General features: G+C 50.5%; 1 protein-coding gene across 1 annotated transcript in view; it reads left to right on the plus strand.

The window, feature by feature from the left end:
- Positions 1-17,375, plus strand: part of BCORL1 (BCL6 corepressor like 1) — a 76,583-nt gene that overhangs the window by 29,916 nt on the left and 29,292 nt on the right. Inside the window, exons 4-8 of the mRNA XM_025373586.1 lie at positions 1,348-1,438; positions 1,722-4,985; positions 9,772-9,937; positions 11,681-11,761; positions 13,770-14,159. Coding sequence (XP_025229371.1) covers positions 1,348-1,438; positions 1,722-4,985; positions 9,772-9,937; positions 11,681-11,761; positions 13,770-14,159 — 3,992 coding nt within the window. The remainder of the gene's footprint in view (positions 1-1,347; positions 1,439-1,721; positions 4,986-9,771; positions 9,938-11,680; positions 11,762-13,769; positions 14,160-17,375) is intronic.

Raw genomic sequence — 17,375 nt, forward strand, 5'->3', positions numbered from 1 at the left:
GTTTTGAGACAGGGTCTCACTCTGTCGCCCAGGCTGAAGTGCAGTGGTGGGATCTCGGCTCACTGCAACCTCTGCCTCCCAGACTCAAGCGATTCTCCTGCCTCAGCCTCCCAAGTAGCTGGGATTACAGATGCCTGCCACCACACCCAGCTAATTTTTGTATTTTTTAGTAGAGTTGAGGTTTTACCATGTTGGCCAGACTGATATGGAACTCCTGACCTCAGGTGATGTACCCACCTTGGTTGGCCTCCCAAAGTGCTGGGATTACAGGTGTGAGCCACCGTGCCTGGCCTGATAGTTCTTGCTGTACTTAAAATACCAGACTTTCAGTGGGTAACTTCACCCTTCCAGTCTAATACCACCCCCTCCTTTTTTTTTTTGGTTAGGATGTACCATTTTCTATGATGCTTACCTGAAATTTGGAGAAGACTTTTTGAGCAGGGGGAGATGCAGTTGAGTTTTCCTCCTTTGGGACCCAACTGTCTGGCCTTGAGTCTTTTTCTCTGGGGCATATGAACCTGAATTTGGGGTCTGAGGCCTTTCGGACGGGAGAGAACAAAGTGGTGCTGGGAGACTGATGGGGGGGTGGGGGGGCACTGGCCGGAGATAGGATGTAGGCAAGGATAGAAGGAGGGTAGAAGGGAGGGCGTTGCCTAGAACTCTAGAAAAGGGGGCAGTGTCTCCTGGAGGGAAAAAAGTAGTAATCTTAAAATAATGCCTCTCAGCACCCAGTGACCTGGTGGCCTCCAAGTGGTATCATTACCAGTGCTAATAAACGTGTCTCTGCTCTAGGCAAGCCAGGAGGTGAATAGGTGATGATTCAGATGTAGACCTGAAAACACAACAGGGGTTTATTTGTTTTAGAAGATTACCCATATGACACTTTTAGCCAGCTGCCCTTAGAGACTTAAAATAAGATTGTATTTAAAAGAAAAATGGGTTTTGCATACCTTTTGAGGCATTCAGTGGTTCTCATGTCTCTCCCCTTTGAGCAATGCCCTGTACATCCTGGGTGGCCATTTTGGCAGGTAAGCTCTAGGGAAAAGGTGAAAGTGCTAGGGTGTCCACACTCCCGGCAAGAGCCCTAGAAAACAGGGTAAACAGTCCAAAGAAGGGAGTCTAGTCAGACTGGGCTCTGGCAGGGACTTCCAATGCTAGGTGTGGAGCCTCCACTTTGTAACCAAGAACCCCCAGTTCCTTGTAATCCTCCTCACAATCTCACCTCACAGGAAGTGAGACAGGAAGGTTTTATGGGGACCCAGGAAGGCAAGAGGCATTCTGAGGAAGGTGGTGGTGGCTCTAATCCTGGGCCTCATGTCCCTTCTCTGGTTGTATCTTCCATGCTAGAAGAGCACCTCTTTCTGATGAGGAGTCAACGACAGGCGACTGCCAGCACTTTGGATCTCAGGAGTTTTGTGTCAGCAGCAGTTTTTCCAAGGTAAGAGGCTTTATGGAGCCACGTGCTGTCCACCAAAGGATGGAGTTGAGCTGCCCAGAAGGTGTGCCCAGCCTGCCATCCCAAGAAGTGGGCAGAAAGGCACAGGGTCTCTCCCAGGAGTTGGTGTTGGTGGGACACAAATTGGCTGGCTGCCCTCTGCGTCTTCCGAGACCTGGTTGGTCGAGTTGCAGAGAAGACCAGCAGTTGCCTCTCAGGGCTCTCAGAACACTTGCACCATCTTCAGCGAGCTGGCTGAAATGTGCATGCTATCCTGTCGTTGCAGGTGGAGCTCACGGCAGTTGGAAGTGGCAGCAATGCCCGGGGGGCAGACCCAGATGGCAGTGCTACAGAAAAACTTGGGCACAAGTCAGAAGACAAGCCTGACGATCCCCAGCCAAAAATGGACTATGCTGGGAACGTGGCAGAGGCCGAGGGCCTCTTGGTGCCCCTGAGCAGCCCAGGAGACGGGCTCAAGCTTCCCTCATCTGACAGCGCCGAGGCCAGCAACAGCAGGGCCGACTGCTCCTGGACTCCACTCAACACCCAAATGAGCAAACAGGTTGACTGCTCGCCTGCTGGAGTAAAGGCTTTGGACTCTCGGCAAGGTGTTGGAGAGAAGAATACTTTCATTTTGGCAACTCTGGGAACCGGAGTCCCTGTGGAGGGGACCCTGCCTCTGGTTACCACTAACTTTAGTCCTCTGCCAGCCCCTATCTGTCCCCCTGCTCCCGGTTCAGCCTCTGTCCCGCCCTCTGTTCCAGATGCATTCCAGGTTCCCCTCTCCGTCCCTGCCCCAGTCCCCCATTCAGGGCTTGTTCCAGTCCAAGTTGCCACTTCAGTTCCAGCTCCTTCCCCTCCCTTAGCACCTGTCCCGGCTCTGGCTCCGGCGCCACCGTCGGTGCCCACGCTCATCTCTGACTCGAACCCCCTTTCCGTTTCGGCCTCGGTCTTGGTGCCTGTGCCAGCTTCTGCTCCCCCTTCGGGCCCGGTCCCCCTGTCGGCTTCAGCTCCTGCCCCACTTTCAGTCCCAGTTTCAGCTCCTCCCTTGGCTCTCATCCAGGCTCCTGTGCCCCCTTCAGCTCCAACCTTGGTTCTCGCTCCCGTCCCCACTCCGGTTCTGGCTCCCATGCCGGCATCCACACCTCCAGCGGCCCCTGCCCCTCCGTCTGTGCCCATGCCCACTCCAACCCCGTCTTCCGGCCCACCTTCTACCCCCACCCTCATCCCCGCCTTTGCTCCCACGCCGGTGCCTGCACCCACCCCAGCCCCCATCTTTACTCCAGCCCCCACACCCATGCCTGCTGCCACGCCAGCTGCCATTCCCACCTCTGCACCCATCCCGGCCTCCTTCAGTTTGAGTCGAGTGTGCTTTCCTGCAGCTCAGGCACCAGCTATGCAAAAAGTACCCCTGTCCTTTCAGCCAGGGACAGTGCTGACCCCGAGCCAGCCGCTGGTATATATCCCACCTCCAAGCTGTGGGCAGCCGCTCAGTGTGGCCACACTGCCAACCACTCTAGGGGTCTCCTCCACTCTTACGCTCCCTGTCCTGCCGTCCTACCTGCAGGACAGGTGTCTCCCAGGCGTGCTAGCCTCCCCAGAGCTCCGTTCTTACCCGTACGCATTTTCTGTGGCCCGGCCTCTGACTTCGGATTCCAAGCTGGTGTCTCTGGAGGTGAACAGGCTCCCTTGCACTTCCCCATCCGGTAGCACCACCACCCAGCCTGCACCCGACGGAGTCCCTGGGCCTTTGGCAGATACGTCCCTCGTCACTGCTTCTGCCAAGGTGCTTCCAACTCCACAGCCTCTGCTGCCAGCCCCCAGTGGGAGCTCAGCCCCACCACACCCCTCCAAGATGCCCACTGGCACCGAGCAGCAAACAGAAGGGACTTCCGTTACCTTCTCTCCTCTTAAGTCACCGCCACAGCTGGAACGAGAGATGGCCTCTCCACCTGAGTGCAGCGAGATGCCCCTTGATCTGTCCTCCAAGTCCAACCGCCAGAAGCTTCCATTGCCGAACCAGCGCAAGACACCCCCCATGCCTGTGTTGACCCCCGTGCACACCAGCAGCAAGGCCCTCCTCTCCACAGTCCTGTCTAGGTCTCAGCGCACGACTCAGGCTGCCGGCAGCAACGTCACCTCCTGCCTGGGCTCCACTTCCTCACCCTTTGTTATATTTCCTGAGATCGTGAGGAATGGGGACCCGAGCACCTGGGTGAAGAACTCAACCGCGCTGATTAGCACCATTCCTGGCACCTACGTGGGAGTGGCCAACCCAGTGCCTGCATCCCTGCTGCTGAACAAAGACCCCAACCTGGGCCTCAACCGTGACCCCCGCCATCTCCCCAAGCAGGAGCCCATCTCCATCATTGATCAAGGAGAGCCGAAGGGCGCTGGTGCCACATGTGGCAAAAAGGGCAGCCAGGCTGGTGCTGAGGGACAGCCAAGCACAGTGAAACGATACACCCCAGCCCGCATTGCCCCTGGGCTGCCAGGGTGCCAAACCAAGGAACTCTCTTTGTGGAAACCCACGGGGCCGGCAAATATTTATCCCCGGTGTTCAGTCAATGGGAAACCTACCAGCACCCAGGTCCTGCCTGTTGGCTGGTCCCCATACCACCAGGCATCTCTGCTTTCCATTGGCATTTCCAGTGCTGGGCAGCTGACCCCCAGTCAGGGGGCGCCCATCAGGCCCACCAGCGTTGTTTCAGAGTTTTCTGGTGTGCCATCTCTCAGCTCCAGCGAAGCCGTGCACGGACTTCCCGAGGGGCAGCCACGGCCTGGGGGCTCCTTTGTTCCAGAGCAGGACACTGTTACAAAGAACAAAACTTGCCGGATTGCTGCCAAGCCTTACGAAGAACAAGTCAATCCTGTCCTCTTGACCCTCAGCCCTCAGACTGGGACCCTGGCACTGTCTGTTCAGCCTAGCAGTGGGGACATTCGAATGAATCAGGGGCCTGAGGAATCAGAGAGCCACCTCTGCTCTGACAGCACTCCTAAGATGGAAGGCCCCCAGGGGGCTTGTGGCCTGAAGCTGGCAGGAGACACGAAGCCTAAGAACCAAGTGCTGGCCACCTACATGTCCCATGAGCTGGTCCTGGCCACCCCCCAGAACCTGCCTAAGATGCCTGAGCTGCCTTTGCTACCTCACGACAGCCACCCCAAGGAACTTACCTTGGACGTGGTTCCGAGCAGCAGGAGGGGCTCCAGCACCGAGCGCCCACAGCTTGGAAGCCAGGTGGATCTGGGGCGAGTGAAAATGGAGAAGGTGGATGGTGATGTGGTCTTCAATTTAGCCACCTGCTTCCGGGCTGATGGCCTCCCAGCGGCTCCCCAAAGGGGCCAAGCTGAAGTTCGGGGTAAGACCGGGCAGGCGCGAGTGAAACAGGAAAGTGTAGGGGTCTTTGCTTGCAAGAACAAGTGGCAGCCAGATGATGTGACGGAATCTCTGCCGCCCAAGAAGATGAAGTGCGGCAAAGAGAAGGACAGCGAAGAGCAGCAGCTGCAGCCCCAAGCCAAGGCCATGGTCCGGAGTTCCCACAGACCCAAGGTAAGTGCCGAGCTAAGGTCCAGGGTGGGGCCGAGACACTGCTGGTGTACTTTGTGCTGTGGATGGCAACCTCCTGTGACCCCTACCCTGTGACACAGTGCTGCTGGGCAGCTGTGTGAACTGAACGGATTGGAAGGCTTTTGTAAAAGGAATAATGACCTGCTGTCCCCTCCCTAGGTCACATTTTCCATATACGGTGTCTCAGCCTGGGAAGAGGCTGGCTTGTAGTTTGTAGGATGTGGGAAATGATTCCGTCCCTGGGGTAGGGAAGCCATTGTCCCAGATGAGGTTGGAAAGCGGAAGAAGGTATTGGTGAGGGAAATCAATGAATAACAGGCTCTTCCTTGAATAACCATTCTTCCTTTTCCTATACTGAGAGAACACTGGCCTTGAGAACTTAGGGATGGGGAGAGCAGGGGCCTCTGACGGGGTTGTTCCTTGCACTGCTGGTGGGGGTCCTGCTTGGGATTTGCTGGGAGCCTTGTGGGGTCAGAGCCAATTTGGCTTCTGTGCTAATCCATCAGTTTCCTACCCGCTCAAATGCTCAAAGCAGCAGATTTGGGTTTTGGCCCATTGGGGATTGGATGGGCAAGGCAGGTTGGGTGTCTGGGTGTTGGTCTTAACAGGCTATGGATGGTGGCAGAGTTCTAGGCAAAAAGGTGGGCCAGGAACACTTGATGAGAATCCCCTGGTCCCCTAGAAGGGACCAGAGGCCACTGGTGATCCAAGGAGAATCTTGAAACATTTGAGGATAGGGTTTATTGAAAATCTAGAACAGCTTGAAGTTCTGTTAGCAAGCTTTCAAGTTGGATGTTGACGTACACTAAGGGACAAATTTCTGGCTAGAGCACTGTGAATTTGTCTGTGGCAAAAGTTTATGGTCTTTTCTGGACCATAGACCATTTCGAAAAGCTAATGAGAGCTATGGAACTTGTCCCCAGAAACGTGACCTCAAAATTTTGCCAGTAATTTCAGGGGGTTCATGGACCTGACCTCTGCCCCATCGCCCAAAGCCCACCCAGGGACTCCAGGTTAAGAACCCCTGAGATAGGTGTTTGGGTGGCTTTTAACTCACAAACCTCACAACCACCCTGGTATGTCAGAGACACATGAAGTAGGAACGTGGGTCATGACGCAGTAGAGCATATAACATTTGGCAGGTAACTGCCATCTGCACTCGGTGGTAATAAGAATAATAATTCATGTCGTTAGAGTTGTGTTTCTACATATGTTATCTAATCCTTACAGTAACCCTATGAGGTGAATGCTACACTAATCTACAGGTGAGAAAATAAATGAAACAGAGGCTCAGAGAGGATACACTACCCAGTTACACAGCTACTAAATGGCAGAACTAGAACTCAGACTCTGGTCTCTGGTTCCAAAGTCCATGTTCTTCTTCAGCCAGCTATACCATATTATCTTCTACTCTCTTTCTTTTCTTTTCTTTTTTTTTTTTTTTTTTTTGAGTCAGGCTCTTGCTCTGTCACCCAGGCTGGAGTGCAGTGGCTCGATGACAGCTCATCGCAGCCTTCACCTTCTGGGCTTAAGCAGTCTCCCACTTCAGCCTCCCAAGTAGCTGGGACCACAGGTGTGTACCACTATACCTGGCTAATTATTTTTTGTAGAGACGAGGTCTCACTATGTTAGCCAAGCTAGTCTCGAACTCCTGGGCTGAAGTGATCCTCCTGCTTCAGCCTCCCAAAGTGCTGGGATTACAGGTGTGAGCCACTGCACCTGACTGTCTTCTACTCTCCGCCCATGGAACTGTTTCACTGAATGTTTTGCAAGTTTTTGTTGCATGGCTACTGTATGCCACTCCTTCCCAGGCAATGGGAATACATCTTCAGGAGGGTGGTATCGTAGATTGATGAGGAGTATGCTCCCTGGAGCCAGACACAGAGCCTGGGTTTGAATTTTGGCCCCACCTCTTCCTAGCTATGTGCTATTAGTCAAGCTATTTAATCTCTATGGCCTTCAGTGTCTTAATCTATACACAAGACAATAATAGTACCTACTCATAGAGTTGTTGTGAAGATTAAATGAGATGATGATATAAAATGTCCATAATAGGCAAATCCATGGAGACAGAAAGTAGACTAGTGGTTGCCTAGGGCTGGGGAGGATGGAAGATTTGGGGAGTGACTGTTTAATGGGTACTGGGTTTCCATTCAGGGTGATGAAAAAGTTCTGGAGCTAGATAAGTAGGGATGGTTACATAGCTCTATGACTATACTAAAAACAACTGAATTTTACACTTAAGTGAATTGCATGGTATGTCTCAATAAATTATATCTCAGTAAAGCTGTCATTTTAAAAACGATTAAAGAATGCGATATACATAAGTGTGTAGAGTAGTACCTGGCACATAGTAGGTGTTCAGTTAGCATTAGTGGTTGCTGTTATTGTTAGCATTACAAACAAAATACATGTGGTCCCGCCTCTCATGAAGCTTATGTCTTACAGATGACTCAGTGACAGGTGGGCACTGCTCCATCCTATATTAGATGAACAGTTCAGTGGGCCCACTGTCAAATGCAGAGGGCAGAGAATAAAATTACAAGATCAGGGGCCTGGAAGCAGCTCTTCACAACTGCCTGTAAGGATTTAGTAAATGTCTATTTTTTGGAAGTGCAAATCACTTCATTCTTTTTTACATGCCACCTTCCTGAGAAGGAAACTGTTGATCAGCAAACTAAGATCAGGGGTTTGTTTGAAACAGCCCCTTTCAGGGCTTGGCCAAGAATGAAAATAGTCTCCTGTTGCCAATACCACCTGCCCAAGTCCTCTCGGGATCCTAAAGGGCCTTCTGCATCACCAGCAGAGAGAAAGTTCTGCTTCATTTGGTGTTGGATGTATTTTATTGTCTTCTCATTCCTTGGAAAATTCTTTGGAAAATATTTCAAAACTCTGTTAACCAGAACATTCGTCTCACACAGTCTCCCCATCCTCCCAACTTCATGCATAAGTTGGAGTGTGCGAAATATTTTTATTCCTGACCTCAGGTGATCTGCTCGTCTCAGCTTCCCGAGGTGCTGGGATTACAGGCTTGAGCCACCGCACCCTGCTAGATGTTCTGTTTTACTTGTTTTTGTCTTAGGAAGTAAAAGTTAATGACCTGTATTTGAAAGAGCCAGCTAAGAATGATATTCAGAAATAAACAGGACATGTTCAAATGTATGTGCATTTGACTTTATTCCCCCTGACTTAAAATAGTTTTTCTCCAGCCATACTTGAAGGTCAGTTTTTAAGCAGCAGTTCCCCATCTTCCTCTTTGCAACCAATGCTTTCCTCCTCCTAACACTTTGGTTTGTAGGAACTGGCAGCGAGCCAAGGGGGAAACTGAACTTGAATTTTTAGTTCAGGCCTCTGCTGAAAATAAGAAGCAGGAGGAGTTCATGGGATAGGAGGAGTCCTGGAATTTGATGGGTAGCAGTGATTCCCTGTCCCTAGAGAATTAGGAGGCCCCAGCCCCCGAAGATGTTCCATCAGTAAGGTATGTGCCATCCCCTTAGCTGGAGGTACACCACGATAACCTTCTAGCAGGCGAGGCATGGGTCAGCTTAGGGAAAAAACAACTCAAGCAAGTTTAACCCTTCCTTTCCTCCTCGGACCTGCTTTTATTGTTCCAACATTTTGCTTATTCTGCACTCCCTGCATACTAGAATACTGGAAATCCCTACATTGCCCTATTTCTTGTTTAGTGGCACAGAGAGACCTCAAAGCTCATGAGAATACGTGACTGTTAGGCTGAGTGTCCTTGCAGTGTATGAGCACAGCCATTGTGCCTCTTAGATGTGCCAGGCAGTGGGCGTGGGAGAAGCTGAGCTGAAGCAGCCAAGTAAGTGATTCGGGGAAGATAGGTAGTGAGAGCTGATGCCCAGAGGCCTGGGCTGGGGGCCAGGAGCCCCAGGTCCCAGTCCCAGTCCTGGGTCTTTCTCACTGCAAGCACAAATGTGCTAACTTGCAGGTTGGCCTGGTAAGTGGCAGTCCCTGAGCCAGTGGACACATGGGGTTGTGTGTTACCCTGGACAAGTCATTCAACCCTTTGTCTTAGAGCCTCCGTTTTCTTATCTGTTCAGTGGGGATAATATTAGCTTCTCCTCCCAGGGTTGTGGGGAGGATAAAATCCAATAATAGAGATGAGAGCATTTGGACAAGCTGAAAGTGCTGCAGAGTATAAAGTGGCATTATGAATAATGCCTGGGCCTTTTCACTGGGTTTTATAAATATGAGGATATTTGAATTGCTCCGGTGTCATGTTTTTCTTCTTGCCTTAGTTGAATCTATTTTCTGGTATTAATTTACACGTGAAAAGAGACAATTTTTCTTGAGTTGGCCTGTACTGAGAATTATTTTCAGTTGTTGGTGCAATACCATTCACAGTGAAGTTATTTGAACAATGTAGTCTCCCAACTTGCAGAAGAGGCATTTTGTTTAATGCCGGTCTCTCCATTGGTGTTTGGGTACAGAGAGTATGGGGCCTGACTTTGCACCTTTTAAAATGACTTTGGGTGTTTATTCACTGGCTTGTGAACGCAGACTCTGTAGACCTCTTTAAAGTGATGGGGTGTGGACGCCTACGGGGATTAGCTGGGGCCCTGGACTCAGTCCAAAAGAACCCCTGTCGCCCACTGTGGAAGGCAGCGCACGGCCCCTTGCCCCTGGTCCCCCACTCTGGGCAGCTCATGCCTCCAGGTCAGAAACAGGACACCCAGCTCAATCCTGGGAGAGCTTTCTTAAGAAGCGAAACTGATCTCAGACCTGACCCTCTACCTCTCCACAGTGCCGGAAGCTGCCCAGTGACCCCCAGGAATCCACCAAGAAAAGCCCCAGGGGGGCTTCAGATTCAGGAAAAGAGCACAATGGAGTCAGGGGAAAGCACAAGCACCGGAAGCCGACAAAGCCGGAGTCCCAGTCTCCAGGAAAACGAGCCGACGGCCACGAGGAAGGTAGGCCCCGAGGCCCTGGCCCTCTGGGCTGGCCTGCAGAGGGATCCCCGGGGCACGGTGGTGAGGGCAGAGGGGCTCAGGCGCTGACTCCTTCACTCTGGAAAAGTGAGACTTCTTCAGTGTGGAAAGAAGATATGATTGACCCCTCTGAAGTCTAAGGTGAGCGAGCAAGGATCAGGGGCCCCTTCTGCTCCCCCTGGGCGCTAGAATAAGGCTGAAGGAAGTGGTTTTCAGACACAAACACCAGGCCCACAACACAGTAGCCGACCCATTTCCCCGCGATGGGTCTAGGCTCAAAGAAACAAGTTTAAGGAGAATTTAGACAAAAACCACAGAATGGGGGTTCATTATGCTGTCTTTGGGTATACTGGAAAACTGCCATTCTGAAAAGATAAAAACCAATAGTTAGCTAGTTAGCTAGGAGAGTTTAGAGAAATCTTAAACGTTTATTGTCACTTAGGGACACACAGAATGTTTGGGATGAAGGGGCTGGTATGTGTCCCTAACCTGTCCGTTTTGCCACTAATAGTTTCTGGGCACCCTTATCAGGGAGAGAATCCCCAGCAATCCTGAGCATAGGAGTCCAGGTGCATGGTCTTGCCCATCTGACATGACTATGACCTGCCTCTTCTGGTCTATTTTTTTGGTTTTGTTTTGATTTTTTGTTTTGAGACAGAGTCTCGCTTTGTTTCCCAGGCTAGAGGGAGTTCAGTGGCACAATCTCGGCTCACTGCAGCCTCAACCTCCTGAGCTCAAGTGATCTTCCGACCTCAGCCTCCTGAGTAGCTGGGACCACAGGCATGTACTAGCTACTCACAAACATCTGGCTGATGTTTGTAGTTTTTGAAGAGATGGGGTTTCACCATGTTTCCCAGGCTGGTCTTGAACTCCTGGGCTCAAGCTATCTCCCTGCCTCAGCCTCCCAAAGTGTTGGGATTACAGGCGTCAGCCACCGCGTCCGGCCTGATCTGTTCTTAGCCGTTTTTCTCTGTTCACTGGCTCCTTGTTCCCATCTTCCCGCCTCACTCAATCCTCCAAGATTCACTGAGGTTGCCCTCCTCTGTGACCTGCTCCAGCTCAGGTAGAACTTTTTTTTTTTTTTTTTTGAGATGGAGTCTCACTCTGTCACCCAGGCTGGAGTGCAGTGGCGAAATCTCAGCTCACTGCAAACTCTGCATCCCGGGTTCAAGTGATTCTCCTTCCTCAGCCTCCCGAGTATCTGGGACTACATGTAGGTGAGCACCACCATGCCCGGCGAATTTTTGTATTTTTAGTAGAGGCAGGGTTTCACCATGTTGGTCATGCTGGTCTCAATCTCCTGACCTCAGGTGATCCACCCATCTCGGCCTCCCAAAGTGCTGGGATTACAGGCATGAGCCACCATGCCCAGCAGAACTTTGTTGAGGTGCAGCAACCTCAGAGTCCTAAGGGCAGTGAGGCCTCCTACTTTCCTACTTTCTGGCACACCATCCAGTTGATACTGTGCACTGCCTTTTCTGATATCAGCAAAAGTGACCAAACTCCCAGTTTTTAAAAACCACCTGGAACCATGCATTGTCTACGAGAGACACATATGTGATGGTCATGTAAGGGGACCAAATAAATGTAACCCAGAGTAACCACAGGGTAAACACAAACTCTTTCTCAGTCTCCCCGCCCTGAGCCTTATAGGTGGGCTTTCTGGTCTTTAGGCTTTGATTGTAACATTGCTGCCTTCTGTCCCCAAACCACACATCACTCCAGGTTCCTTGGAAAAGAAAGCAAAGAGCAGTTTCCGTGACTTTATTCCTGTGGTTCTGAGCACCCGCACGCGCAGTCAGTCTGGTGAGTGAGACTAAGGTGATGGCCCCTCTAGGCATCCTCTATGAAAAGAGAGATCGAAATCTGGTTGAGCAGTTTTACCATGGGCCCAGGTGTCGAGTTGGGAATTTGATTCGCTGTGCCACAATGCCCAGCTCCTTGCAGAGATAAGAGAGCCCTGGGTGGGGGCAGGGGACAAAGAGTCCTCAAATATTGCCCACTGTTTGAGGACTATTTGTTCAACTTTTCAGAGCAGGGATTTGGCATCTCTTGTTGGGAGCTGATGGTGGAAAGAGGTAAGGCCTGTGCCACTCAGGAAAGCCTGTTCAACTCCAAGCTTTGGCACCTTGTCATTACTGGGGCCAATCTCAGGCACAGACTTTTAACTTTTGACCTTGGTCTTATTGCCCTGTGTGACAGGCATCCTCAAAATTGGAAAAGTCATTGAATCGTCAGGGCTGGCAGAATCACATTTGGCTCCCTGAATTTGTATTGGTCAACCTCCAGGGACTAAAAGAAGCTAGCCCTTTCTAGCCACCACTACCTTCTGCTAGCCTCCACACTGGTATCCAGGGCTGGAGATGGTTGCCCCATTCACCCAATTTCCATGCGAATTGGATAGAATGGGGAAGCAAGGTATAGTGTAAACTCAGTTATCTGACATTCTATTAACTAGCACCTTAGCACATGGCAAGTGAGGTGGTAATTGGGGCTTATAATGATGGCCTGGAGGCCTTGCAAAATCCTGAAGTGTCCTCTGAATTATCAAAGAGCGACTACATTACAGCCAGTTCCATTTTAGTGTTAAACACATTGTACCGTATTTGATTCTTTGGAAATTGGTGATTCCTTTGTGATCTCTATGATGATTCTGTATTAACCAGAATATTAGATTAACCAGAGCACTTTGTTTTGCCTGGCCTATATAACGGAAAGTATGCTGTTATTTGCTGTCTTTTAGCAGTCTGACTAACTTGAAGCTTTGGTCAAGGGCTACTTACTCTATTTGCCTCGAACCATTTCTTTCTTCTGCTGACCTTGCTTGGGTCTGGGGACTGTTGAGTTAATAGCTGGGCCTTGGGAGAAAGATGGTGGTATCTCACAGCTGCTTCCGAGGAGGAAGGTGTCAAATCTCCTGTAGTGTGAAACCAGGCCAATTTAGGATGTACTTTTGTTGTTAGCAGAGTTGAAGGGAAGAGTGGACAGAGAAAATGTCCTCTTGGCAAGGTGGCTGAGGAAGGCAGGAAAGGTATCATCCATCCTGGGGTGGTGGGGGAGGAGGGGGAAGCACTTGCCCAGCAGTGAGGAACAGCTACAACCCGGTGGAGGGAGGCGCCTGGGAGGAAGCTCCACCCCTGAACTCTTGGCAAGTCAGGAGGAGGTGGGGTCAATTTAAGGGAAGTGGGCGTGCCTGGGTGCATTTGGGCGTGACCCAACCAGACTCTCACAGATCACAGGAAAGGGACTCCTTCTTGCTTTGCTTTTCTTGAGACTTTTCTCTTGTGATGATTCTGCTTGGCCTGGGTGGCTCTGTCCCCAAGATTGGCGGTGCCACAAAAGGAGTATGTCCTCCCTTGCCCTGTCTGAGACCCCAATTGCCCTCTCCTAGCCCCTGATTTCCCAGGGACCCGTGGCCCTCTCCTGCCCTTCACAAAATACTTGGCACCTTATAAGAGCTAAGCAAGCGTTTTGGGTGTGAATTCAGGTAACACTGTAACGTGGATGAGTAAGGGTGTATGTTTTTAATACTTGATGTTGTCTGGTATATTGGACTCTGTAAAGCACATATGCGTGAAAGATCTTATTTGAGCCTCAAAACAGCCCTGTGAGGTCAGTAAGGGGAGAACAGTATCCCCATTTTATAGATGAGGAGACTGCACTGAAGGAACTTTCCCGAAGGGTACAGCTTATTACTGGCAGAGCCTGAACTTGAACCCAGACCTTCAAACTCCTAGTCCAGGGCATTCACTTCGACACCATGCTTTGTCCTTTGAAGAAGTACCTGACCATCCTCTGTACATCCCGTCCACAGGAAGCATCTGTAGCTCCTTTGCTGGCATGGCAGACAGTGACATGGGAAGCCAGGAAGTCTTCCCCACAGAAGAAGAAGAAGAGGTAACCCCCACCCCAGCTAAGCGTCGAAAGGTGAGAAAGACCCAACGGGACACCCAGTATCGCAGCCACCATGCCCAGGACAAGTCTCTGCTGAGCCAGGGTCGAAGGCACCTGTGGCGAGCCCGAGAAATGCCCTGGAGGACAGAGGCTGCCCGGCAAATGTGGGACACCAATGAGGAGGAGGAGGAAGAGGAGGAGGAGGGCCTGCTGAAGAGGAAGAAACGAAGACGGCAGAAGAGCCGAAAATATCAGACTGGGGAGTACCTGACGGAGCAAGAAGATGAGCAGCGGCGGAAAGGGAGAGCAGGTAAGGCTGGCCAGGGCTCTGCTGTCGCCGCAGCCTGTTTGGCTTCTGGGAACCCTCGGGCATCTCTACGCCAGCCAAAGGCTTCGGGACCCAGAGAAACCTGGTGCTATGATCTCCAGCTGCCAGAGGGGGTCACTCAACTCCAGCTCCCAGCCTTTGGCTTTGGGTTGACACTGAATGAGTTCGGATTGGCCTGCAGGTGAGCAGAGGACATGAAGGCCCAAGCCCTCCAGTTTCTTATAGAAGTCTGAACCTGTGGGCAAGGCCGCGGTGACATCCTTGGCATGGGACAACTGGATACCAGGGAGTTCTCTGGTTGGCTTGAGGGAGTCGAGTCTTTTGGGAGGACGGGTTCTCTCTCCTAGAATCTTGGGTTCAAGAAGACAGAGGGCATCGGCTGCCTTTCCTGGGATACTTGCAGCCTCTAAGCTAAAAAGAAGTACAGTGGGTTCTTCAAACCAACAGAAGAACTTCAAGTAGAAACGGGCACAGCATTGCTTTATCCGTTAAAGCCACAGTGATTATTCAGAGACGGAGTGAAGCTTTGAGGTGACCCAAAGTGGCATCATTTTTGTTGGACCTGAGTTAAGAAGGCAGGCAGCCCAAAGAGAAAACCAGGCTTTCTCTGATCACATCAAATGCTGTGATATACCATCCTGGAGGCACAGACTGTCACAAGACGCTAGTATCAGTATGTTCCACTGAGTACTGTTCAGGCCCATTCCTATAGTGGATTTCTAAATAAGCAAAAAGCACATCTCTGGGTTTTATAAGAACACCTCTGTCTCTCACTCTTGTTCTCTGACCTCTACCCTGGAAGCAGCAATTGATTGCCTCCTATAATGTATTCATCCTGAGCTGCCAGTAAACATCCGCTGTCTCCTTTTTAGCTAAAACTGAATAACCTCATATTGAGTGGGTAGTAGATTCCAGGTTTGCTATAATGCAAAGACGGCTTAACCTCATTTCCGGCTCTGTTTAAGTGGAGATATATATGATACCCATCTCTACGTTCAAGAGAGTAATTGAGCTAATTTTCATCAACTATGTGACAGAGTGGGAACAATTTTCTCTTTCTTCTGCTAGAGCAATAATAGATTGATCAGGAATAAGTTGTCAAGCTGTTGGCCTCAGCCACTTGTGTTAGGATGAAGAGGAGCTTTTGTGTATCACCTAATCTTCTCTAATGGCACCTGGTTTTCTAGCATGGAAGCTTCCTGTGGAACGTATTGGCGCTTGGAACCAGAAGGACCTTCAAGGTTGCCTGGTCCAGTTTGCCACCCAATGCAGAGATAGAGATCTCCACAGCATTCTTGACAGGTAGCCAGCCAGCCTTTTCATGAACACACCTCCAGTAATGCAGAGAACACCACCAATCAAGGCATCCTACTTGATTTGGGGGGAGCTTCAGTTGTTGGAACGTAGGTCATTCTTCCTCCATGGATGTGTCTAAGGGTTTTGCATTGAGGCAGCTGGATTTGGCACGTGGTCTGGTCACTTTCCTCCAGATCTGATGATGGCATCTTCGTGCAGGAATTTGGCAAAGGCCAAAATGAGGCAGGTTACACTTCTGTCTGAGCCTCCTGACTTTCTTTTCATCCTGGTTTTGGTTATGTCCCATCTTGACCCGCGGAGCAGGTAGGCAGAGCTACTTCCACTCACACACCTGCCACCTCCGCTGTCTGGTCCTTTGTAGGCTACTTATAAAGCCTTCACTTCTCTGTAATTGAATAAACACCTGAGCCTGCCCTGCCCTGGATAAACAAGGTGGGCTGTTTCTTTGCCTGTAGCATTGAACACTGTAATACGACTTCTTCATGTTTCCTGGAGTCCTCACAAGGCATGGTTCTGTTCCTTCCTCTTTTGTCTCAGCCCAAATGTGTTGCATCAAAAGCCCGAGTTTAGAACATTCTGATTGGAAGTGCTATTAGAGACCGTGTAGTACTGCAATTCCTGGACAGGCTATGGGGCCCCACTAGTGGGCTGAGGCTAGTTGGGAGAAAGGGGTGGCATGACAGCTGGCCTTCCAGGAACTGTGCATAAGCTGCAGCCAACTCCTCATGCTGGAATGATGGCTCCCACATCTGGATCTGCCTTTGGCAATGTCACATGTGAGAGCCCATGTCAGGGTTGGGGGAGGTGAGTTGAGAACTCTTCAATCTCAGTCCCTTCATTTCACTAATTGCTAGGCATGGTGTTCATTTCGTGGGGAGGAAAACACACGGGCATGGGTCCACCTCAAGAGCTTGTGCTTAAATAACAGAATAATGATGCCTTACTTGTTATAACACTTTTTGAAAGGGATTTTGCATGTATTACCTTATTTCATTCTCATACCACTCTTGTGATGTAGATTATATTCTCCCCATTTTACAGATATGGCAACTGCGGCTCAGAGCAATTAGGACTTGAGCCCAGCCAATCACACAATTGATGGCCAAGCCAAGCAGCACTAATCTTGAGAGACGAGGCTAAACACACAATCAGTCGCCCCTACACACAGGGTTAGGACGGACCCTGTGGGATGAAGCTCTTGATAATGGAGTTCCCAACAGGCCTTTTTGAAATTAGAATGTGCTTTGTTCAGCAAGCTGTGGCTAAATTAGAGATGTTGCTGGTGTGTTCTAGTGACACCAGTGACTTGATTTTCACCCAGAAAGGGCAGCAGGTTTCTGCCCTTGACTGCCAGCTAAGTAGGCTCATGGTACCTTCTAGTTTCAGGGAGTTCCTGTAGCTTTGATTTTTGTGTCCTCGGAGAGTGACAAATGGGACAGTCAGGTGAGTAGAGCTGAGGCCATGAAGGCAGCCTTCTACCTTTTCCTCCCTGTTCCCCATGTACTTGATACTTAATGTCAGCAGGACCGCCAGATTTGCTTTCATATGGGACTGGAGAAAGAGACAAAGGGAATGGGGAAAAAAGTGAAAAGAAATTCTGATTTGCTCTGGGTAAAATCCTGTTAAAATTACCCTCATCTTAGGGCTAGCCAGATGGGCCGCCCCCTGCTGGCAGGGCTGGGAGCTGTCTCCTGCTTGTAGAGGAGGGACTTCGATGTTGAGGTATGGTATGTTCATTCAAGAGGCATTTAGTGGAATAGTCAGCACTGCACTGGATATCGATAGCTGATAGTTATACAACTTTGCACTGCAGTTCTAATCCCCAAAGTCCTCTGATTCATCTTAGAGGAAGGCATTGCTTTTCTGTGTTCCATTTCTTTG

Source organism: Theropithecus gelada, chromosome X (genome assembly GCF_003255815.1).
Source record: "Theropithecus gelada isolate Dixy chromosome X, Tgel_1.0, whole genome shotgun sequence".
Taxonomy (NCBI): Eukaryota; Metazoa; Chordata; class Mammalia; order Primates; family Cercopithecidae; genus Theropithecus; species Theropithecus gelada.